This window comes from Musca vetustissima, unplaced genomic scaffold (assembly GCF_032173495.1).
Source record: "Musca vetustissima isolate MV318-11 ecotype Yass unplaced genomic scaffold, APGP_CSIRO_Mvet_v1 utg81962, whole genome shotgun sequence".
Taxonomy (NCBI): Eukaryota; Metazoa; Arthropoda; class Insecta; order Diptera; family Muscidae; genus Musca; species Musca vetustissima.
Window position 1 is genome coordinate 115,386 of NW_026876284.1, and position 25,525 is coordinate 140,910.

Consider the following 25,525-nt stretch of genomic DNA (forward strand, 5'->3'; position numbering starts at 1 on the left):
TTTAAAAGTGTTGAATATCGGTTCCGATTTATATATATATATATATATATCTTCGTCCGATTTTACAATACGGCACCAAAAACCCAACGTTTCTCGGATATCGAATTAAGTCTAGAATGACGTGCGATATTTTCCTGTTACTCCTCTTGGGATCATAGGACTTCCACAAAGCACCGCCATCCTATTCGGTTGGTTGCCGTTTTTATTGCATCTTCCCATGTAATGTTTTTATACCCTTCACCACACTGTGGTACAGGGTATTATGTCTTTGTGCATATGTTTGTAACAGGCAAAAGGAATCGAGGTAGACCCATGGTTCCTTTTGAGAATATGCATAGAATCACTTTCTGATTCGATTTATGCATGTCCGTCCGTCTGTTGATGTTAAATTGTAAACAAAGTACAAGTCGCATTTATGATCCGATTTGGATTGAATTTAGCACACTCACTTATTTGGCCCAAGGACGAACCCTATTGAAATTGAGAAAAATCGGTTCAGATTTAGATATAGTCCGATTTAAGGTAAATGGTATACCAAAGTCCGTATATATCTTTCGATTTGCACGAAATTTGGTATAGCCTACTGAATTAGGTCTAGAATGGTGTGCGCTAAGTTTCGTGAAAATTAATTCAGATTTAGATATAGCTCCCATATATAGTTGCGGCCGATTTTAGGTAAATGGTGCAGCAAAGTCCCTGAAAATGATTTGATTAGCACGAATTTTGGCATAGCGTATTGAATTAAGTTTAGAATGACTTGTGCCAAGTTTCGTGAAAATCGGTTCAGATTTAGATATAGCTCCCATATATAGCATCGGCCGAGTTAATGTAAATGGTGTACCAAAGTCCCTATATATCTTTCGATTTGCACGAAATTTGGTATAGCCTACTGAATTAGATCTAGAATGATGTGTGGTAAATTTCGTGAAAATCGGTTCATATTTATATATAGCTTCCATATATAGTATCGCCCGATTTTAGGTTAATGGTGTACCAAAGTCCCTATATATCTTTCGATTTGCACGAAATTTGATATAGCCTACTGAATTATGTCTAGAATGATGTGTGCTAAGTTTCGTGAAAATCGGTTCAGATTTTGATATAGCGCCCATATGTAGTTTCACCCGATTTAAGGTAAATGGTGTACCAAAGTCCCTATATATCTTTCGATTTGCACGAAATTTGGTATATCCTACTGAATTAGATCTAGAATGATGTGTTTTAAGTTTCGTGAAATTCGGTTCATATTTATATATAGATTCCATATAAAGTTTCGCCCGATTTTAGGTAAATGGTGCACCAAAGTCCCTGCAAATCTTTTGATTAGCAAGAATTTTGGCATAGCGTACTAAATTAAGTCTAGAATGATGTGATGGTTTTACGCAAATTGTGCACTAAAGATCCATACCATAGTCCGATTGACACAACGTACTGAAGTTAATATAAATTAATCTCTGGCAGGTTTGCTTGAAATCGGTTCAGATATATATAACTTAGCTTCCATATATGATTTCGACTTATTTGTGTTAATTGTACACCAAATGATCAATGGGTGTCTGATTGAGATTAAATTTTAAACAGTACAGCGACGTCTTTTCGACTTTCCTTACAGGTTTGTCTTAATTTTTGGATTACTTTTCGCCGCCAGGTGTTTCTTGGTCGACCTAGCTTTCTAAATCCTTGGGGATTCTATTTAAGCGCAATTCTGGTTATGCTATGGAAATTTTTTATTAAGTGGCCACACCTTAAGAAAAAATTTCCATAGGTTCTCAATTTTCTACGTTTAATCTGTTTCTGTATGGGTTTCTGGTTCGTTAGGTTCCACAACTCTACCTAACTTATGGTGTTGGGCCAGAATATTCTGCATATGATACTGAGGCATATATTAATAAATGCCTGTAGCTTTTGCGTGATGGTATTTGACACTGCCGTGTAGCAGAATCGCCTTTATATATGCTTCGAATATTTTAAGATTCGTTTTCCTAGATATATGTGATCTTCTTCATAAACCTTGCAGTTGGCCGAATGCTGTTCTCGCTTTTGTAAGGCACTTACGTCTATTTCTGCACCACCATTTGTTGTTACAGTTCTTCCGATATATCAGAAGCTTCAGAAGCTATAGAGGTATTCAATTGCTTTCGTGCCTTTTGTTTTAATATCAAGTCCAACATTGCCTGTCAGGCTCTCCAGATCTTCTACTTTGGATATCTATGAGAGAGAAGGCAGATATCATCTGCATAGTCTAAGTCTTCGAGACTCCATGTTACGCCTCTTCTCTGAGATCAGACTTCATTAATTATTTCATCCAGTTAGATTTGGGCAATCTAGTTCACGTAGCGGATCGTTCTTTCTCGTTCCTTTTTTAAAAACGAACTAGTTCCTTAATGTAGTTCCCTTGCTCCATGTAGTTCCTTTGCTCCATATAGTTCCTTTACTAAATACAGTTCCTTTGCCCTTTATAGTTCATTTGCTTTTTATAGTTCCTTTGCTCCGTATAGTTCCTTTGCTCTTTATAGTTCCTTTATTTTTATAATTCCTTTGTTTCATATTGTTCCGACTCCTACATAGTTCCTTTGAATCTCTCTTTCATCGTTCTTTTTGTTTTTCTCGCTCACATAGTTCCGTGTTGAAAAATTACGAGATCAGAATAAAGTATACCAAAAAGGAACGAGATCAAAAAGATCCGGAAAAGGAACTATATTAATTAAAGAGTTGGACCTAGTTCCGATCGTTCCTTTCTCTGAATAGTTCCAATGAACTAGTTCGTTCCGGAACTACCCAACACTACATACAGTACAATGGTGAACAGTTGGGGTGACTTTAAACCATCTTCTTCTGCTGATTTCTTAATTTTTAATTGTTCTATTACCTCTTTTATTCGAAATGTTCTTTTCTTCGAAATGTTCTCTCCATCTCTGAGTTTGTTCATCATTGTTTGTTAGTAGCCTAACATGACAATATTTAATTGATTGGTTTCTGGAACATCTTATATTTGTGAAACAATCTATTGTTCGGTGTTACTCTGGCTAGTTGCTTCCTCGGCTGTTTTTACCAGATTTTCTAGGAACTTTATTTTATATTTCCATGCTGTTTTCAAGTAGTTGATTTTGTTATTTTGTGATACTGTTGTTGTTCAGCTGCAAGTTATTCCGGGATAGGAAGGCTTGTATCGTGGGAGCCTGTGCTTCGGTCTGGAGGGATGTGCAGCGTGGTTGCCCACAGGGTTCCATTTGTGGTCCATGTATATGGAATCTCATGATGGATCCTCTGTTGCGGGAGCTAGCTGCCTCCTTCAAGGTCTGTGCATATGCGGATGACTTGCTCATCATGATTCGCCTTGAACTGGAAAATCGTGGTGAGCAAGCTATGCATATTGTACAGGCTTGGAGTGACCGAGTTGGAGTGGAGGTGGCTACCAAGAAAACGGTGCTGATGCTGCTGAAAGGCAGGTTGGAACGCAGCCGTCCTCCCTGCATTCGAGCTGGTGAACGCAGCATACGATATTCGTGTACTGTTAAATATTTCGGAATAACGTTGTCAGAGCGTATGCATTTTCTTCCACATTTGATCGGTTGAAGGAGAAGCTGTCAACGGTCGTTGGGACCATCAGGCGTGTTTAGCGGACTGATTGGGGCTTGAGTAGGCGTTCTGTGCGTATCATATATGGTGGGCTTTTTGTTGCCTGCGCAACTTATGGTGCACCTATATGGTACAGAACTGCCTCTTCTGTCTTTGGGCAGAAGAAGCTCCTTTCGTGTCTGCGGGTGGTCATGTTAGCATGCTTGCCAGTGTGTCGCACTGTTTCCACAGAGGCGTTGCAAGTGCTGCTTAGCGCCGCGCCGCTTGATCTTGAAGTGAGATGTAGGGCTATCATGTATAAGCTTAAGCGTGGTTTGCAGTTGGATGAGGATGATTGGCTCAGGCCTTCTGATTTGGTGAATGGGGAGAGTAGGCGGTACAGCACTATCCTTCGGGATTGTGTTGTTGATAGGTGGAGGACAAGGTGGACGAACAGTGGCAAAGGGAGGGTCACGTACGAATTTATTCGTGACGCAATGTTCGTAGTGGACCAGCCAGACTTTCGCTTCGGCTTAAGTACTGGTTCTTACTGACGGGGCATGATTCTCTCAATGCGTTTCTGCATAAAAGAGGATGATTGGCTCAGGCCTTCTGATTTGGTGGATGGGGAGAGTAGGCGGTACAGCACTATCCTTCGCGATTGTGTTGTTGATAGGTGGACGAACAGTGACAAAGGGAGGGTGACGTACGCATTTATTCGTGACACAACGTTCGTAGTGGACCGGCCAGACTTTCGCTTCGGCTTAAGTACTGGTTCTTACTGACGGGGCATGGTTCTCTCAATGCGTTTCTGCATAAAAGAGGCCTGTCCCAGACGGATTTATGTGGGTGCGGGAAGACTGAGGACTGGAAGCATATACTGACGGAATGCTGTTACTATGATGACATTTGAGATTTAGCAAGTATGGGTATATCGAATGGAGGGGCGGGGTGGAATTTCAGTAGGGATTTTGAAGAAGATCGGATCTTTAGTTGTTTTAGAAGTTTTGCTCGTGAAGCATGTAGGAGAAGGGCAGTACTTTGTGGAGGTGGTCCTCGTGCATAGCCCCCTTGCAGTTGGGTTTGGTCGGTTGCACCGGGTGGCGGTGGTGCGGTTGTTGGTGGAGAGCTGCAGTTGTTGTTGCAGCTGTGGTCTACTGTCGTTCCACATCGTGGGAGGTTCGCGGTCTCCCTACTTCGCGGGATTCACTTCTGCGTTTGTGTAGGCTCCCCGTGAGGTCAGTTTCGTTGATTGTTTTTGTTGTGATGTCCGATGCCGCGGTCCTTTGGGCCCTTTATGAAGTCCGTGAGGACAGCATGTTAATTGTTTGTGTTATGTGTATTTGATCGACGTCGCCACCAGCGTTCGAAAATAAACATTATGGTACCGTTCCATAGTGTTCTGTACCGTACCAAGGTGGATAGGTACACTAAAATAACGTACTGTACCGGTACACAAACACTAAAAATATTTTTAGCGTTACTGTTCCGGAGCACAACGAAAATCTTAGCGTACCAACTGCGGTACACTAAAAAATCGTAGTGTACCGACAGCGGTACACTAAAAATCGTAGTGTACCGGCAGTGGTACACTAAAAAATCGTAGTGTACCGACTGCGGTACACTAAAAAATCGTAGTGTACCGACTGCGGTACATTAAAAATCGTTGTGTTCCACTGGTCGGAACACTAAAAATGTTAGTGTTCCACTGTTCGGAACACTAAAAATCGTAGTGTTCCACTGGTCGGAACAATACAAATCGTAGCGTTTCACTTACTTGAACTGTGCTGGTAGTGTACCATACACGTCTGTTTTGTTTTTTGAGGTAAAATGAGATCAAATAATAAAAAAATAAAAATGAATATAACTTTATTGGCAATTACAAAATTTAGGTATTTTGGCCAGTTTTTGTGACAAAATTATACAGCTTTGGATAAAATTGTCATTAATTTACAGAACGAACACGACTTTTCCCATAAAATTAGGAGATCTCCTTGTAAAATGTTGGTATGAAAATTTTTTTCTTAAAAAAAATTATACCTGCATCTATGATTCAAATTTTTAGGAAATTTTATCAAAAATATTCAAAATTTGATGATTGGCACACAATCACGTAATTATTACCTGCTTATTCATGAAAAGAAGTGTACAAGTTACGCGAATATGAAAAAAGTAGTTTTATGATTTTGGGATAAATATTACAAGACCACATACAGGTACCATATAAAAGCCGAATTTCATATTTCCGATGAGCGCAATCGATTATAACCCAAAATGTAATTCAATGGAATTTTCAGTTATGAGTTGGCACTAGATGCCCTTTTTTAGTTACAAAATAGTTATTATGTTAAACTGTTGATGTTAATATAATATTACTATTTTTTAATAAAATATAAACAAATACAAATATAAAAAATATTGTATTTATTAAGTATATTGAAAAGCAATAAAAATATAAATTTTATTCATACTAAAATAAAAGATAAATACATCATTTTGTTTTTCGACAAATGGAACACTATTATTTTAAGTGTTCCGCCAAGTGGATCACTACGATTTTTAGTGTTCCGCCAAATGGAACACTACAATTTTTAGTGTTCCGACCGCGGTACGCTACAATTTTTTAGTGTTCCGACCGCGGTACACTACGATTTTTTAGTGTTCCGAACGCGGTACACTACGATTTTTAGTGCTCCGACCGCGGTACACTACGATTTTTAGTGCTCCGACAGCGGTACACTACGAATTTCGTTGTGCTCCGGAACAGTAACACTAAAATATTTTTAATGTTTGTGTACCGGAACACTAACGCTAAAATTTTTTTAGTGTTTGTGTTCCTGGTACGGTACACTACGATAGTGTACCGTTTTTTTGCGAACACTGGTCGCCACTGCTTGGGGCAGTGCGGTTTTTGAATGCTGTCGTATTTTAGTTTTGGGATACCAGCCCGGACTTGCATCAAATTTTTCCGTAAGTTTTCCGTACCGCGGGTATCAGATGCCCCTGGATCTGTTGATCCAGCCTTACAGTTGGTGTGGCCCCCTGGCGAGCTTCGCGGTGGTTGTGGTTTCGCCCCTCACCATGGGGGAGAGTATGCCTTCTTATTGGCATTCAATAACGCTTTAGATCAGTACTGGACAGATTAGTGCAATACTGGACAGATTAGTGCATTAGGAAAAGAATATTAGATCAGTAATGGACAGAGTAGTGCAATAGGAAAAGATATCCCAAAGGCTCTCTCAAAATCAATCAACATTCTTTGTACCTTAAGTTTAAAACACTGAGTATACATAATGGCTATATACATACATACATATTGAAATAAAACAATCTACCATGTGTATATAACATTTATAATCAATTTAATATTTTATATTCTATTTCTTGTAGATCTGAACCCAAAGAATTGTTGTCCGACGAACAAGTCGAGAATCTCTTACTTAGCCATTCAGTGGATGAAAATGGAACGATAATTGTGGAAGAGCTTAAATCACCATTACAACAGCCAGCCGGCAATAAATATGGTGGCGGCTTGCCCTCGCTTTTAGTTTAAATTCTAATTTTTTATTGAGAATTTGTTTTTATCAGTTGTTATTAATTTTAATTTAAATTAAAAAAAAAATTAAAATCGATATTGTACATTTAAGAAAACATATCAAAATTAGCGATGGAAAAAATTAAATATAATTTGCTTATTATTTACATTTATTATTAACTTTAGAGGTCCGGGCAGAATGTTGGTGTTGCCAACATGAGAATGAGAACCATGACACAATAAATAGGTGGTCCATTTACAGCAGCTGATGTATTGATTAACTGTCAAAGTGCGTAATTTCTACTTGAATTCGATGTGCAATGTTGCCAACCATGAGAAATAATACTAGTACATTTAGAACAGCTGATGTCTTGATTAACTGTCAAAGTGCATAATTTCTACTTGAATTCGGTGTGCATTGTTGCCAACCATGTAAAATATTATAAGGAAAAATTTGACAGATCATCATGGTCCCGACCATGATGCAATAATAAGGTGATGTATCAAAACAAAAACCTTTGTTTTTGTCTTGACCATCTGTCAAATGTTTCCTTATAATATTTCACATGGTTGGCAACATTGCACATTGAATTCAAGTAGAAATTACGCACTTTGACAGTTAATCAAGATATCAGCTGGGATAAATGGACTACCAATTTATTCTGCCATCACCTTATTATTGTATCATGATGAGAACCATATGACATTTGCTTTCACTATGGTTGGCATCACTTACAATTTGTTTTTCTTTGGCAACACGAAGCGTTAGAATTTTCCACTAATAGCCATTAGCGGTCGACAAATAAAAAAAATGAATAAGTAAGGTCTTAAGAAGCGCGAAAAACAATTGTTCGTAATTTACAAAGTTTTAAATGCAAATAAAAACATGAAACTTCAGTTCACGAAACCTGATTAATTTGTGATACCTAACTATTTCAAATGCTGCTGTCGCATTGTTATTGCAACATTATATTAAAATATATATATTTATTTTATTATACATATATAAAATATTTTAATTTATTTTTGTATGCAAAACTATAATGTATTTTTAGGTTAAATGTTTATAGTTCGTGACACATTTGCGAAGGAGCCAGTTTGATTAATTACTAAATATTGTGAAATATGAACTAGTGGAGTAAAATCTTGAGATACATCCTGAAATAAATGAATTGTAGTTATATTGTTATATTCCTAGTGATAAATTTTAAAAATGCACGGTTATTATCCATGGTATAAATATTATAAGGGCAAAATAAATATTTGGTGTTGCCAAACATTTATTCTGCCAACTGATTACAATTTTTGTGGCTTGTCCTATCAAATCAAAATACATATTTTGTGTATGTATGTGCATGGCACAATGAATAGGTAGTCCATTTAGAGCAGCTGATGTCTTGATTAACTGTCAAAGTGCGCAAAATCTACTTGAATTCGATGTGCAATGTTGCCAACCACGTTAAATATTAATTTTGAGTTGAAAATATATTAATTTTATATTTGACAGAATATGCCTACATAGTTGTATTTTTGTATTTCCACCTAGTTCACAACCGCGGCCAAAAATGGTAAAAGCCAAGTACATGGAAGCACAAATTTATTGGTGAGAATTGATACAAAACATTCCAATTAGGAAAAATATGAATTTTGGTATTGATACGCCAAGTAGTTTTGCCTATACGAGGGTTCAAATCTGATAGTTGATGGCAATCGGCATTTTTCTCGTTTTTTTCGGAAAATTTGTACTTTTTTTATATGCTCAAAAATTAGAATATTAAAAGTAAAGGTTTTAAAAAAGTGTTTATTTTAGTTGCTTGGGATGTCAAAAACTTGGCTTCACCTTTGTTTGGGTGTAAATAGTGATCATATGCTGTTTACAGTTACAGACACCTGTTGTACTAAGTTCATCTATTTTGTAAAGCAATTCTTGAAATTAGTGGAGTAGGATTTTTGTTTATTTTATTTTAGTTGTGAAAAGTATGTACTTTTAACCTATAAAAAATTTAGCTGCGGACACCCAAAAATTGAGCTACTTTCACAAGATGCTAACAAGTCATGCCACAAAATAATTAGTAGCAGCCCGAACTTTTGTTAAAGCCGAGTCAAATAAGGATTTTATTTAGTATTTTATATTACAATCCGACCTTGTAATATCCTTAAACAGCCATAAAGTTAAGGCCCGAAATTATAATATGGATGATACTAAATCGTACAGTTGGGAAGACAATATTTTATATATATCTCTTATTTGCGTTTTGAAAATTTTGTTAATGATAAAAAAGTAATTTATTAGGAACTAAAGTATATCAAATATTTTATTATAATAAAAATAACAAAAATAAAACTACTATACTTAATTTAGCTAATTATAGCGATTTTTTAGTACAGAAAGTTACTTTTATAGGGACGTTTGGTATGGTAGGTACCTGAAACATGGACCAATAACTAAATTGCAACACCTATTACTGTCTTCGCCCAAATTAGAAGTAATTTGGAAGAAGACATGAAAATGTTCATGGAATTTGGATTAATAGGTCCAAAAATCGGATTTTGAAGACCCTTTGTATATTGGTATATCAAATCTTGGCCCGATCTACCCAGTTTTTGGTCAGTTGCTTTATCGGCATAAGTAAATATAAATTTAATTGAATTTGGTTGAATATTAACGATTATATAGCCCAAAATAGTAATATTTTCAAGACCCTTTGTATGGGAGGTATATCAAATCTTGGTCCGATCTATCCAGTTTTTGGACAGTTTTTGATTTATAGGCCTAAGTAAATGTAAATTGCCAATTCTCATTGAATTTGGTTGAATATTAACGATTTTATAGGCCAAATATGGTGACATTCTCAAGACCCATTATATGGGAGGTATACCAAATCGAGGTCCGATCTCTAAAATTTTTGTCAGTTGCTCTTTAGGCCAATAATAAGCACATCATTAGCTTACGATAACTCCTTCTATTTTTGGCCGCGGTTTATATGAACTCGCGACATAGTGTGACGTATGCGCTATGGAATTGCCAATTTAAATCGAGTGGATTTAGTAGTGTAAACATGCTCTAAAGGAAAGAAAACCGTTCCTGTACCAAATTTAGGAGAATAAATGTTTTTTTCGACTCTGAGTTGCCAAAATACAACAATATTTTGGCTATATGGTTATACTTTACCTTCTAAATCATGGTACAAAATCCTAGCTATGTAGACTAGTGTTGAAATGACATAAATTCGACGGTCAGCTGATATTTGTTTTTGTATACATACGCATTTCAATATTATAGTACTTTTACATTGTACCGGATTTGGTTAACCGAGTGGGTTTAAATTGTCAATTCCATTGTATATATTTCAAATGAATTTTCATAAAGTAGGTTAACCCGGTAAAAAGTTCTAATGTATATGCCGCTTTATTTGGTATTTGGAGCAGTGATGCATTTTTAATGCAAAATCAGTGTTGTATTTGAAAGTAAGTTGCATAGGATTTCGAAAAAATTACATAATGAGAGGATTTATGGTTCTATTGTAAATGGAGGTAAAATAACTTAAATATAACAATTAAATTTTGTAAATATTTGCATGGAATGATAAAAATATCCGTTCCAGAATCTTCATGAATGTATAATTTTAAATACTATAATAATTTCTTTTCTTTCAAATCGAGTGGCTTTCGTAAATCTAATCGAATTTTAAGCCAATATTTTGTTTGATCATTTAATCTTTTGTATTTAATAATCAGACATGGCTAATATAATCGCAATTAGTGTTACCAACCATTACTTTTTAATTACATGACATAAAAAAACGTTTATATAGACTTCCGAAGCAAACAACATTTTTATTTGATTTGATGTAAACATAACCTAACTTTTGCAATTCAGAATAATTGTAGCTAAAATCTTTTTGTAAAAAAAAAAAAAAACAAAATAAACACAAAATCTTCATAAATTTATCTTTAATTGTGACTTGTGAGATTTTTAATGCAATATTAAAATAATAACTATAATTACATACAATTGATATTAGCATACATTTACAAACATACATACACATATGTTAAGAAAAAAGAATTTGAAATACGAAAGTTTGTTAGTGAAATTTTAAATACAATTATTGTCAGACAAATAGAAATAACCGAGAGAAATTGGTTTTGAAGCAAGAAAACATTCGAAGCAAATTTTTTCTTAAAAACGATATATATAAATATGCATAAAAGTAATATAATTAGTAGCAAACAATAAAACTGATTACAAATATATATATATGATATTCAATTATGTATTAGTAAATTAAACAAATATTTGAAAAATTATACAACAACAAAAAGAAAACGAAAGAATAAATTGATTGAAAATCCCGATCTGATCACTAGTATTTTCATTTTTATACGAAGGTAGACTTGTGGGTATTCAAAAGTACTGTTACGAATATAACTTTAGATTTAAGTTAATTTAGATGAATTCTGTTAATTTAAGAATTTGAATTGTAACGTAAATTTCTACTACGCAGTTTATTTGAATAACTTCACAACAACAACTACTGTATAGATTTTTCTACATCCTTCCATTTCCTCTTTCATTTTCTATTTTGTTATTGTCGTACAATTCTTGTTAAACGTCATCATTGATGATCGCTTAATTCCTCTTTCTTTGTTACTCTCTCGCCTGTATATGTGTTGTTATTGTAAGTTTGTTCACTCAATGTAAGTTTGTTGTTGTTATTGTTCACTCAACGTAGTTGTATGCATTGGTAGATTGTTCGTAATCTAGGTGTTACCAGATCGTCTAGAAACTTCTGTAGCGACAGGCAAGGCTCATATAAATAGAGGAAATGGAAAAGCAGTTAGTCAGTTGTGAATCAGATCGCGAATTGAAACCGTCGAGTAAAGTAAAGTGCAAAGTAAAGTTGTGTGAATAAAATCATTGTAATAATCGTAATCCGAAAGAACCCGCGTTTTATTTGTACGAATTGTATCGGGAAATAAAACAACGTCTACACGGGATTAAGTAAAATCCAAGAACGTAACAGTACTATGAAGGTAGTGGCTTTTTCTGTCAAATATAAAATAAATATACGTAACAAGTTATTTAGTATTTTTCAAAACATAACTAAAAACGTGAAAAATTAATGAAATGTTAGAATTTCTTCTTAAAATCCAGTAAGGAATACCATGAAATATTTGTATTATAATTATTTCCAGACGGAATCGGCAACAAATCATTTTCATTTCAATATACAGTATGTCAAGAATCAGTTTACACATGGATAATTATTAACCCTTTGAGCCCCGAATTTTTCTCGTAATCATAGAACAATTTTATGTTCACAGATTCAATGCAACTATCCTAGTTAGGATATGGACAAATTTTGACATCGCTATATCCTTGCATTCGGGAGATACAGTACCTTCCTTCTGAAAAATAAAAGCTCAATATGTATCAAGAAAACCAAATGCAAAATCGACAAAAAATTCATTTTAAATTATTCTGTATAATAAATATAAGGTCTAAAACATTTTGTTGCCTGTGGGCAACATTGGGCCACAAAGGGTTAAACATTTTCAAATAGTTAAGCTCGAAATAACCCTTATTATATTATTTTTGACATTTATTTGTTAGTTTCGATAGCGAATGTGGGATATATTTAAAGATGTATTATCATATTATTTTATTTTGACAGAAAACTGCATACGTTAGAAAAACTAAGATACTCACACATTAATATCGACCATAAATTAAATTTGAGTACCAAATTTCATAATTCGAGCTCTACAGGTTCACCCAAATTCAAATTTTACCAACTTTAGCACACATTATTTCCAAGAGTACCCACCTCAACCAACCAACAAAACTTCCTGCATACCCCAGTCCTACAACCTCACAATGATTTCAAATTTCAGTACAATTTAAATTGTACCAAATTTAGTACACAATAGTACGAATTTCCAATGCTTCCTACTTAACTCAAACCCACATCCCCATAGTTATCCTAAATCCAAGTTCCAGGATTCCAATTCAATCGGTTTACCAAACATTCAAATTGTACCAAATTTAGTACACAGTAGTACCAATTTCAAAAACTTGTTACATACCCCAAACCTACACCCACACAGTGATTTAAATCCAAGATTCAGGATTACAATTCTATCGGTTCACCCACAATTCGAATTGTACCAAATTTAGTACACAGTAGTACCAGTTACCAAAACTTCCTAATTACCCCAAACCTAAACCCCACAGTGATCCTAATTCCAAGTTTCAGGATTCCAACTCTATCGGTTCACCCACAATTCAAATCATATCAAATTTAGTACATAGTAGTACCAATTTCCAAAACTTCCAATCCGACACCTGCACATTGATCCTAAATCCAAGTTTCAGGATGCTTTCAAACCATCTCCTTAAATGGAACCTACTTCTCAACCTTAATTCACACTCCAAATTTCAAGTTTTTAGCGCTATCCGTTCACATGCTACAAAATTGTACCAAATTTAGTACAAATTTAGTGAAATTGAAAAACGGTCAAAATGACCGCCTTCGGCAATCTAGTGTTAAGTCTGTCAGTCAATCACAATCACTCTTTTATTAGTATAGAATTATCATAATTGGGTGCTGCATTTAATACAGTTTGAGCCAACCAAATTAAAATTTAGTCGTGTGAGACATAGCTTTTATAGAAGCAACGATGGACGCACAACAATATTTACACATTTAAAAAAACATTTGGTAACCATTGCTATAAACTGTGGGTTCATCAGAGACAATAAGCAACATTTTAAATTTTATCAGGATAATGATCCTAATATTAAGTCACATATAGTTCGGATGTGGTTTCTTTATAACTGGGACAACGTTTTGGTTACACCCACGGTACAATAAATAGGTAGTCCATCTAGCGCAGCTGATGACTCGATTAACTGTCAAAGTGCGCAATATCTACTTGAACTCAATGTGCAATGTTGCCATCCATATGAAATATTATAAGCAAAAATTTGTCAGATGGTCGAGGCCATGATGCAATAACAAGATGATGTATCAAAACAAAAAAAATTGTCTCGATTATCTGTCAAATTTTTCCTTATAATATTTCAAAAAGTTGGCAGCATTGCACATCGAATTCAAGTAAAATTGACCACTTTGACAGTTAATCAAGACATCAGCTGATCTAAATGGACTATCTATTCATTGTGCCATGGTCGAGGCAAAAACAAGTGTTTTTGTTTTGATACACCAGCTAAAGATGTATAGTTCGCGAACGAACTAGTTCCGATCATGGTACATTAAATAGGTAGTCCATTTAGCGCAGCCGATGTCTCGTTTAACTGTCAAAGTGGGTGATTTCTACTTGATTTCGATGTGCAGTATTGCCAACTATGTGAAATATTATAAGAAAAAACAAAATATATTTTCTAAACCTGAACATAGCTCTCAAAATTTAACCATGGATGTTACAACTTATATTTATACGTTTTAGAGGCACATAACTTTAAAATAGTTATAAATATAAATTATTTAGCAATTTTTTGCCACTGAACAAAAAATATGCATACATTTCGAAGGAAGATATTTTCATTTAAATTTTGAAAGCTGAATACTGTCAAAGGCATATTTTATGGCATAACCATGACACAATTAATAGCTAGTACATTTAGCTGATGTCTCGATTAACTGTCAAAGTGTGTAATTTCTACTTGCATTCGATGTGCAATGTTGCCAACTATGTGAAATATTATATGAAAAAATTTGACAGAAGTTCGAGACAAAAACTAAGGTTTTCGTTGTGATACATCACCTTATTATTGCATCATGATGAATTCACTATTAAGAAGGGTTGCCATTATCAATTTTTCAAATAAGACTACCTTGTATAGTTATGCCCATGATGCAATAATAAGGTGATGTATCACAACGAAAACCTTTATTTTTGTCTCGACCTTCTGTCAATTTTTTTCATATAATATTTCACATACTTGGCAACATTGCACATCGAATGCAAGTAGAAATTACGCACTTTGGCAGTTAATAGAGACATCAGCTGCGCTAAATGAACTACCTATTTATTGTGCCATGGAATTTATATATCAATTTCAAATAAAATGAAAAATAAATTCCATATTGACACTATTATTACGTTGGAAATCAGCTGGGATTTGCTGTTACCTTTTATAGTTGTACCATGATTACTATTGTACTATAATCCTAACATTTACATCAAGTAAAACTTGACATGTGAAATTGATAATGTTTAAAATTAATATTTTTTTATTTATTTTATATTAAAAAATAATTTACCTTTTGTCAGAATTCAGCTTTCAAAACTTAAATGAAAATAAATATGTATGCCAAAAAAAGCATACACAAAATATGTATTATGATTTAGTAGAACAAACCACACTGAAAAGAATTTATTCAGTTGGTAGCTATGCCCAAACTTGTTATAATTCTACAAAGACTTCTAAAAGTTACAATTCATACGTTACAATTCAAAATATAGTACAATTTATCATAAGTATTTTTGTAATTTAAAAATATTGATTGAAAAATTGCTACAAGAGTTATGAAACCAGTGAAGTGTGTATGTATATGTAAACAAATAACATTGTACAAATAAACTATATATTTATTGTTTTAATAAGAGTTTTAAGCTCTGCGATTTTGTTTTTCGATTTATAAATCGAATCTCCAAGATATATTTTTGTGTCCGTGAAAGTGGCAACACTGACATAGTGTTCCACTTCATTTACAATTCCAACCCTGGTATTGACATATGGCAACATATGCCAGAAAAATAATAAGAAAACAAATCAACAATTGTAAACAAACAGCTGTCATTTTGGTCCGTTTCCCCCGACCTTAAACCATTGGAATCGTCAGTATACTTGTGCTATATTCCATAGGCTGATATCACCACAAAAAAAAAAAAGAATAAATAAAACCACAATGGATACCAATATTGATAATGCCCTAATAGAAAAGAAAACCATATCTCCTGGCAAACAATATATTCCACTAAAACCAGGAACAAGGGTAAGACCAAATTTGTTGGATCTTCAGTGATAAAGATATTTTTCTAGAAAATTTCCTACTCTGTATTTAGGTGAAATTTCATTTTCAAACAAAGAAACCCGATGGTACCATACTCGATGATAGTAGAAAGATGGCCAATCCCATGGAGCTGGTGTTGGGCAAAAAATTCAAATTGGAAGTATGGGAGGTGATTGTACAGAAAATGGCATTACATGAGGTAGCCCAGTTTACGGTGAACAAAAAGGTCAGACAAAGGTCAATATAGAAAAAGGATGCGCTTAGATGCAATGTTTATTACGGATTAGAAAGGATGTGAATTTCTGATAAAAATTTATAACAACATTTACTTCCAAACTTTCAGTTGGTAGCCCAATATCCTTTTATATCAAAAACATTGCGAGACGTTGGTAAAAAGGTGGAAGAACGGAGGCATTGCTGTGGAATGTCCCTACAAAATGATGGTCTGGGATATAAAGATTTAGATGACTTGCTTTCAAACCCCACCGACTTAATATTCACCATAGACCTTTTGTCCATTGAAATGCCCGAGGACTATAAAAAAGACACATGGCAGTTGTCGGACGATGAACGACTAACTACCTCAATGAAATTACGTGACGAAGGCAATGATTTGTACAAGCAAAAAGAATATGCCAAGGCTGAAGAATGCTATCGCCAAGCAGTGGGTCTAATAGAACAGCTAATGATAAAGTATTAATCATTCAAAAATAACAATATTATTATTCCACTAAAAATATTTTTTGTTTTTAGAGAAAAACCCCACGATGTCGAATGGCTCGAATTGGCTAAACATAAAGTTCCTCTATTGCTAAATTACGCACAGTGTAAATTGTTGGCCAAAGACTATTATGCCGTTATAGAACACTGTACAGAAGTTTTACAATTAGATCCGGATAATGTAAAAGCTCTATATCGACGAGCCAAAGCACATTTTGGTGCATGGAATCCTAAAGAGGCTCGTGAAGATTTTCAACGGGCAGCTGAATTAGATCCTTCCCTACAGATGGCTGTACAAAAAGAATTAAAGGCAATTGACAAAACGCAACATGAACGTGATCTTGAAGATAAGAAACGTTTGCAATCATTATTTTAAGTTATGTAACAATGTAATATAGTCAAAATTTATATGTTTTAGAATAATAAATTAGTTTGTCAGATTGTATATAATAAATGTTTATATGTGATGTGTATGTATGTGTGAATTTAAATATATTTAAATGCGGATAGTAATATTGGAAACCATTTCCAATTTCAAAACGCATAAGCGAGTATTATTTTTTAAGAAACAGTTCAAATCTACAAGAAATTAAACTCGATCACTTTTTACTTCGGGAACCTATAGAGTAACTTCGGATAATGTGGACTATGCGTCTAATGTGGACCAACCCCATATCTAAGAAAATGCTTGAAATATGACAATGCCGCATTGATACATGTTTTCATAATTAGTGAAAATAAACATGGATTTGAATAAATAATTGCAATGTTGAAAATGTAGACAAGCCCTGAATGTGTGATTTCAACATTTTTTTAGAACAAGAGTCGAACACTTAAAAACAAATGTCCGTTTTTTTTTTTTTTCTAAGACAAAATTATACGTTTAGCTGTAATTACAATCGGTTAGTTTAAATTTTCATTAATGTTTGAAGCCGAAAATTATTTTTAAATAAAAAATAAATTAATGTCGGGTAATATGGGCCACTATTAAAAAGTGTTACAGTTGCTTCAGTTGGATAATGAAGCTAGGACCGTCAAAATATCGAAAATGAGGTGGTACCCTTAAATGGGAGCTATTCCCAAATATGGACCCATATATTTTTGAATTCATTGTTACCCAAGATTGAAACAAATGGAAATGGGGCCCTACACTCTATTCAAGCACACACGTACACAGGGGCACATCGGCAATAGCAGTACGGCAGTGTAGTCTGTGGGGGCCAATACAGTTGACATGGTATAATAATAGAAGGTAACAGCAGGTGTTGTACAACAAACGATACAACAACCACATGGAAAAACTGATCAGCGATGGAAATTTGCAGAGGATGTGCTCAATTGTTTCCTGTTCTTCTTCGTCCTCACATAGACGACAGTAATCCTCTCCACTGGAGTCCCACTTAGAAGTGAGAGATCTAATTTTGCAGTGACCAAACAGACAAACAAATTATCAACATTATTTATTTTGAAAATGTAATATTTTCGAAAATCTATCAAATTTATATTTCTATCGCTTCCACATCTTTCCTATAATTGAGCCATTGCCACTTATATGTGTAACTCATATAAAAATGCGGGGAATTGCGAGTTATTCAATGAATAATGATTTGCTTCCTCAAACTTTCCCAGCAGGCAGATTAAGTAAAATAAATACGGGAGGACATATTAAAAAGAAAAGATATGATTTTTAAAAACGTAATTTGTCAAATTCATATTGAAACTAGTATTACGTTGGAATCAAATCAGCTGGGTTTTACTGTTACCTTTTATAATTGTTCCATGTACAGTTGGTATGATTGTATCGAAATTGATTGTCGAATAAAAACTTACTCGATATCGACTGCCATTTTTTGTTCCTTATTTCTTGTTAAAGGAACAACACGTATTTTCTTCCACAATAAAGGACAAAAGGAATACCACATTTTATTTATTTATAAGGAATATTTTCATAAATCAATTAATGTATTTTTTTTTAATTTTAGTATTTTATAATTTTATAAATAATTTAAGGAGATCAGTGTGGTCTATTTATTTCTTTACATAACAATATATTATATGTAGATGAGGGTGTATTAAATATATGTATATAAAGTTTAAATATTAACTAAAATAATACAATAATGTACACATGGCTTGGAAACAATAAATGACTAAAATTATACATTCATGCTAACACGTTGGCGTCGTCGCCTTAGTCGTCTTCTTCTTTCAACTGTGATTTGTTTTATTTCTTAATTTTTAACTACACTCTTTTAACACGCATTGTGACAGCACCCTCAGCTTGACCCCTATGCTTATTATCATCGGTACGCCATACAAACGGTTCCAAACGATCTTCAAGATCCAAAAAATTATTAATTGTCTCCAAACTTTCCAAATTTGCATTCAGTATGGAGTTGCAACGACTTAATTGTTCGGAAATCAAGCGCACCTTGGCAAATTGTTCAGCGTATGCTGCATAGGTTTTTTGCATATCAACGAACGAAGCGAAAAGGGTCGTTATGGAATTACTAACTACTTTGGTGCGTTCAACCAGATGCGATTGATCCTGGGCCACCATATTGGCACACATATTCAAATGGGTTTGCATGCGACAACATATATTCAATAAATGTGGCTGTATATCAAGTCTTTCCAGCAGCTCAGCATCTTTGGTGAATGTTGAGGAATTTATTGTGTCCCGTAGAACTGGTAGAAATTGTGGTATATTCTGTAGTTGCTGCAATTCGATTTCTATCTCCTCATGAGGATCTTTTACGCCGGGTTTTACAATTACTATGCTGTGAGCACCCACTGTGGACTGGGGTCTTTTGGGTTTAGCTCCGGTATTGGGTCTTCGTAAGACTAGCGAATTGCGATTTGTTGCCGGACTATTGCCCGATTTTCCCCGTATCTTGGGTGAGTCACCTATCGGTCTGTCTGTTGTATAGGAAACATAAGGCAAATCGGAACAAACACTTAACGGCGGCGATGATGGCCTACTCATTTCCGATGTTGTCGGAGATGGTATCGGATCATTGGATTGTTTTAGTTTACTGGTTGTGGATGAACTAGCACTGCCCTGCCGGAGCATGGAACGTTTTTTGATGGCTCCTGAAGCAGTTCCCTGGACCATGGGTACAGGTCGGCCAGTTGCATTTTGATTTGTTGGAATTCTAGTATCACCATCGAATAGTTCTCGGCCGTCGGCTTCAGCCCGTTGTTGGGAATGTTCAGCGCCCATATTTTTTTTTACTTTTTTCCTTCTATTACGACAATGACCTTTTTGCTGAGAGACTTTCCGTTTGCGAAAAAATCACAAAAGCGATGAATTTATTTACGAATGAACAAAAAGGGATAAGGGTTAACTAGAAGAAAGCGATAAAGCATAATAAGAAAAACATTTTATAGGGTTGCCAAGCCAATATGTGTAGTTCGACGTATGCTGGGCGTAAGGCATAGAACGCAGAATCCGCGAAATTCAAATTAAAATTGGTAAATTAATCCATATTAAATTAGGTATAATTAGCTGTGTCTTTTTACTCGATATTTGTGTAACAATTGTTACTAAATGTTATAGAATGTTGCTGTTTACTCCAATGTCCAGAAAAGTTGGGCGAAACGAGGGAGCTGGTTTGGCAATTCTACGCTGAGAACTTACTGAACGTTACTGGGTAAAGTTCTTCTAATAAGATTTATCCAGCACTAATCGATATATATCTATTGGTGGTTAATTTTAAATTTTGACCAAAGTAAACATTTTTTATTTTACTAGTGTTGGCGGGTTTATTGGGATATCATTTGTATTTTGTTTTTGCAAAGTAGTCAAGCTGAATTAAGTGTTTTGGTATCATTAGATTTGTCTAAGGCATTTAATTCTATTGATCATGATAAGCTCGTATGGAAACTTAAGAATAACTTTGACTTTTCTAAATCAGCCTGCAAGCTAATATTGTCTTATTTGAGGGATCGGAGTCAGTTTGTTGTTTTAAATAGTGCGAAATCTAATTCTTGTTCATTATTTTCTGGTGTACCCCAAGGATCTGTACTTGGACCACTGCTTTTTATTTTATATGTGAATGACCTTGCTCTTCACATAAACACTTCAAGCTGCACGACATATTTATTCGCTGATGATATTTTCCTGCTTTTTAATGGTAGTCCTAAATCTCCTAACACTTTTGAAAGGGACATAAATTTGAACCTAGATCGCTTTGTTGATTGGGCAAACAGAAATGTTCTGAATGTAAACCCGTTAAAAACTAAACCTTTGTATTTTAGGAAAAATGGCCGAGCATATCCTCTAAATATTTATATAGGTCAAGAAAGAATTGATTTTGTATGTTGTCTAGGTGTTATAGTTGATTGTGAACTATACTTTAAATCCCATATTGATGCATTGACCGGTAAAGTATGGGGCACATTACGTAGGATTTATTCGTCTAATTTGTACTTAAATCAGCGGATAAAGCAAATTCTAGCTAATTCCCTTTTAATGTCTCAGGTTTTATATGGGCTTGAAGTATATTCTGGGACAATTGCTTTTAATATGGAAACAGTAAAACGGATTGTAAATTCTATAACGCGGTTTGTCTATAATCTCAGGCGAGATAGTCATGTGTCACGATATGTTAAGCTGTTTCTAGGGTGTTCCTTTGACATGTTTGTTAAATATCGTTGCTTATTCCTTTTTTATAAAATAATTAAAAATGATTCCCCCGTATCCTTGAGAATTTTATTTTCTTTTTCAATTTCTTCTAGGAACCCACAGGTCTGCATTCCTAGAATCTATAAAAATATCTTCGCAAGGTCTTTTTTGGTTAGAGTTGCGAGATGTTGGAATACCCTTCCACTTGAATTACGTGCTTTTTCACATATTAACAATGTTTTCCGTTTAAAAGTTCTATGTCATTTTGACAATTCCCTACAATAATGTGTGGATATTCTTATACATGTGCTGCTTATTGGATATATGTTAAAATCTATATTTGTTTTTATGGCTGGTGAGCCTTCATTCTATTTTTATCAAAGTAAAATTAGTTATATTTATTTTAGATTAATATATAATGTATCTCAGGCTATGTATATTTGTCAGCAGATACGTATTAATGGTCTTAAGGCTTTGTATCATAAATGAATTTGAAAATAAATAAATCCCATTTTATTGTTTTTATAAAAAACAACTATGGTCTGTTCCCGTACTGCAAGAATCTACTAGATTTTCTATTTTCTTCGATAACATAAAGGAAAATTAGTTATCGTAGTAAAAAGTAGTAAATTCTTGCAGTACGGGAAAAGACCACTAGTTATTAGTAGGGAATGTATGGAAGACTATAGTTCGGATCTTGCCACTGATCCTCATCATTTCCCTCAGTTTTTGTTGGGATATTCTCTCCAGAAGCTATTTATTACTTCTTTACAAAAAAACGTTTCAGACCCAAATGTCTCTTGTGACAATTCGAAGTTCTTACGTTACCAGCGATTTTTGCAAAAAACTTTTCTTATTTTATGATATTTTTTTCTTAATCAGTCAAAAGAGTAAGTTTTGAAGCATTTTAAGTGAAATTACATCATATTTTGCTGTTTGTAGTAGTTCATGTATTGTTGTTTATAATATAATTAAGTGATATACTGTTAATTTTAAGCTTTTGGAGTAGTCCCTGTAAAAAAGTTTTTGGAATCGCTCATGGCCCTTTGGGCTAGGTTCTTGTTTATGATATAAATTGTATTGAATTGAAAATCTTACTGGATGACATCTGTTTATTTTTCTCCGTATTATTGCAAAAGAGAATACAAATGGTTTACTCTCTGAAAAAGAACTTATTGAGTAAATGTTACTGAAAAAGTTGCCAGACACAGCTATTATTACAAGGTAGGACAGTAATGACTTTGTTACATTTCAGGAAGTAATGACTTTGTTACATTTCACGTTATTCCCTATTGGATTAGGGGAAGGAATCATAACCTTTCACCTCAAACTGACCTACTTGGCAATCTTGTACTATTGTATTAAACCTTAAAAAATTGTTTATTTTTCATTTCAAACTATACGGCATGGCATAATTATACAAGGTAGTCTCACGCAGTCATATGTTTTCAATTTGTTCGTAAATTTGCCTTTGACAGAATTCAGCTTTCAAAATTAAAATGAAAATACCTTCCTTCGAAATGTACGCATATCATGTGCTCAATGGCAAAAATTGCTAAATCATTTATATTTATAAATATAATGAAACCCCCTGCCTCTAAAACAACCACGTCTAAATCATAAGAGTAATGTTCAGCTTTACAAAATAAATTTTCATAAATTTCACGTAGTGTTATCGTTCTCTTTTGAACTTGCTACATGCGTCTATGCAAGACAATTCGGTTTCAAAAATATTTTTTTTTTTTTTGCAATAGTTTTTTTTCACATCTAAACAAATATAAAATGTCAACAATTACGAAATACACAAAACGAATTTTACCAGAAAATTGACGGTGCGAGCAATTTTTTTAATTTCTATCCCCCTTGCCCTCTCTCCTATAAACAAAGACTTGCCGCAAGTAAACTCGCCTAATCTTAATTGGCACTATGTACATACGTAATTCAGAGCTTGAACGACGATTTTTTTTTTAAATACCCGTGAGAACATGGCATAGTGGTCTTTTATTTGGTAGTTTCTGAATAACCGGTATATTATGATCTGTAAAAATCGATCATTTGTAATCGATTAATAAAAAAATACATCCATTTTCTGAGGATTCCCCGAAATTCAAATTCAAATACGCAGAATAATCCACATTAGACGCTCACATATTGGTCACTTTTTATTTTTAAACTGTGCGGATCGAATAAAAACGAAGAAAAATAAATAACCATGGCAACTGGAGAAAATCAAAATGTTCTCATGAAAACTGAACGACATCATCTGTTGAAATTACAAAATTCCAGACATGTTTTGGAAACTCCAAAAATTGTTGGATTTTATTCATATGATTACAACAAATTTGAACCGTCAAAATATATTAAATACTTTAAAGAACCGAAAAAATCGAGCTATCCTTTAAATTTAAATGGTGGCGAATGCATAACTCAACAATTTGATACATTTGATACTAGGCTTCATATACCTCTAACTTATATCATGACCCTAGACGGGTCGATCAAACACGCTAATGTAAAGGCGACGAATGTATATACCGGTCGTCGTGTACTTACACAGCTAATGGAATATTGTTATACTAAAAATGAAAACCTAATATTTATAACCCGTCATGATGGGAAATTATACATGGCTAGCTCGTATCCTAGATATATTAGACACGGCGTTCCGCATCACAAACGTTTGGAAAAGTATTTATTTACAGGTATGCAATAAATTGAAATAACGTTGATTTTTATTCAAATAAAATATTTATATGATTTAAAAGTGTAAATTTTTATTTACTTGCAGATTCTCCCGATGAAGAACCAAATCCAGACGAACCCATTGATATGAATAAAACATTGAGTTGTTTGCATAATGCTAATTTTGGAAAATTTTCTCTTTTTTTATGCTGGCGAGGTACAAGGTATTATATCCGACAAAAAATTGGATAATTTGTAAGTAATTATAAAATAATTGTTGTTGACAATATCAAAACTGTGATGTTCCATATTTCATTTTAGGAACGATATGGATATGTTAAACCAATGTCGTTTTGTATTTACTAAACAAATGTGGGCCCACCAAATTGAACAACAACATCGTTTTCTACGTTATTGGATACAAGCAAGATTATGCAATATTCATGATATTTATATTGCATATAAAAAGAGAGGTGGTGTTGTACAGGATCCGATTGAACATCATAAAACGTCTGTAATGCATGAGGTAAGAATGTATTTATTAAGGTATACAATTTTAAAATATATATAAAAAACATGTAATCTTAAACGACATTTACATTAGAACTTTTTACCAGGTCAACCTACTTTGTGAGGATTAAACGTACTATAATTGTTATTTTTTTTTTTTGTCATTAATAAGTTGCTCTACCTTTTTTGTAGAACAGCTTCTCATTTTACTCTATTAAAATATTTTTCTGATGAACAATTGCTAAAAAAAATGGTTTAGTTAAATCCAAATTTTTGTCTGATTACTGTAGAAACATTTAATTTCATACCCTACACTCATTATTTATTTGCAGGCATGGTCCTGGAAACCAGAAGTTTGCTATGGATTTTTATATGAATTTTTGGAAAATGTTGAAAAACTTATGATTAATGTAAATTCGTTGGATACTGTGTATGAATTTCATTTAAAACCCCGAGAAAAAATGGTAACATATAATATTCACGAAGGTAAAACCGACAAGACCTTCATTCCCAAATATTATGCCGAATTTGTCAACAAGTAAATGAATACACATTGTATATAAGAAACATTATTTGGAAAACTATTCTAAATATGATATGAATTTAAAACAAAGAAACACCAAAATCCACTGCAATGCAAAAATCCACAATAGCAACGGTTGTAACCGGAACCTATCAAGAGCTATTCCTATAGTAATATAACTATTTTCAGTTTTTATATGCATATATGTATTTGAATTATTATTATTTTTTTGTTTTTGTTTTAATGTTCCTTAGACGAAGGTGTGAAAGTAACATTAATTTTCTTATTTGTACCATGGCAGTATTTGTACTGTAGTTATAATTCTA

At 33.8% G+C, this 25,525-nt stretch overlaps 3 protein-coding genes across 5 annotated transcripts in view; 2 read left to right on the top strand and 1 right to left on the bottom strand.

The window, feature by feature from the left end:
- LOC133338827 (SH3 domain-binding protein 5) overlaps positions 1–7,116 on the top strand; it is a 42,620-nt gene extending 35,504 nt beyond the window's left edge. For all 3 annotated transcript variants that reach the window (XM_061546934.1, XM_061546935.1, XM_061546936.1), the window contains one exon: positions 6,949–7,116. In XM_061546934.1, coding sequence (XP_061402918.1) covers positions 6,949–7,111 — 163 coding nt within the window. In that variant the 3' untranslated portion in view covers positions 7,112–7,116. The remainder of the gene's footprint in view (positions 1–6,948) is intronic.
- An 8,915-nt stretch (positions 7,117–16,031) lies between these two features.
- On the top strand, positions 16,032–17,233 carry LOC133338821 (AH receptor-interacting protein). Its single transcript, XM_061546928.1, has 4 exons — positions 16,032–16,119; positions 16,190–16,363; positions 16,481–16,830; positions 16,891–17,233. Exons 1-4 carry the CDS (start codon positions 16,033–16,035, stop codon positions 17,231–17,233), a joined length of 954 nt encoding a protein of 317 aa, XP_061402912.1. The 5' UTR covers position 16,032.
- A 1,859-nt stretch (positions 17,234–19,092) lies between these two features.
- On the bottom strand, positions 19,093–20,080 carry LOC133338823 (uncharacterized). Its single transcript, XM_061546930.1, has one exon. The coding sequence runs from the start codon at positions 20,078–20,080 to the stop codon at positions 19,100–19,102; it is 981 nt and encodes a 326-aa protein (XP_061402914.1). The 3' UTR covers positions 19,093–19,099.
- Between the last annotated feature and the right edge of the window lie 5,445 nt (positions 20,081–25,525).

Bases quoted from the DNA above. Each gene is read 5' to 3' on its own strand.
- LOC133338821 (XM_061546928.1), top strand. From the start codon at position 16,033: ATGGATACCAATATTGATAATGCCCTAATAGAAAAGAAAACCATATCT. The intron at 16,120-16,189 runs GTAAGACCAAAT...CTCTGTATTTAG, and splicing joins CACTAAAACCAGGAACAAGG to GTGAAATTTCATTTTCAAAC. The intron at 16,831-16,890 runs GTATTAATCATT...TTTTGTTTTTAG, and splicing joins ATAGAACAGCTAATGATAAA to AGAAAAACCCCACGATGTCG.
- LOC133338823 (XM_061546930.1), bottom strand. From the start codon at position 20,080: ATGGGCGCTGAACATTCCCAACAACGGGCTGAAGCCGACGGCCGAGAA.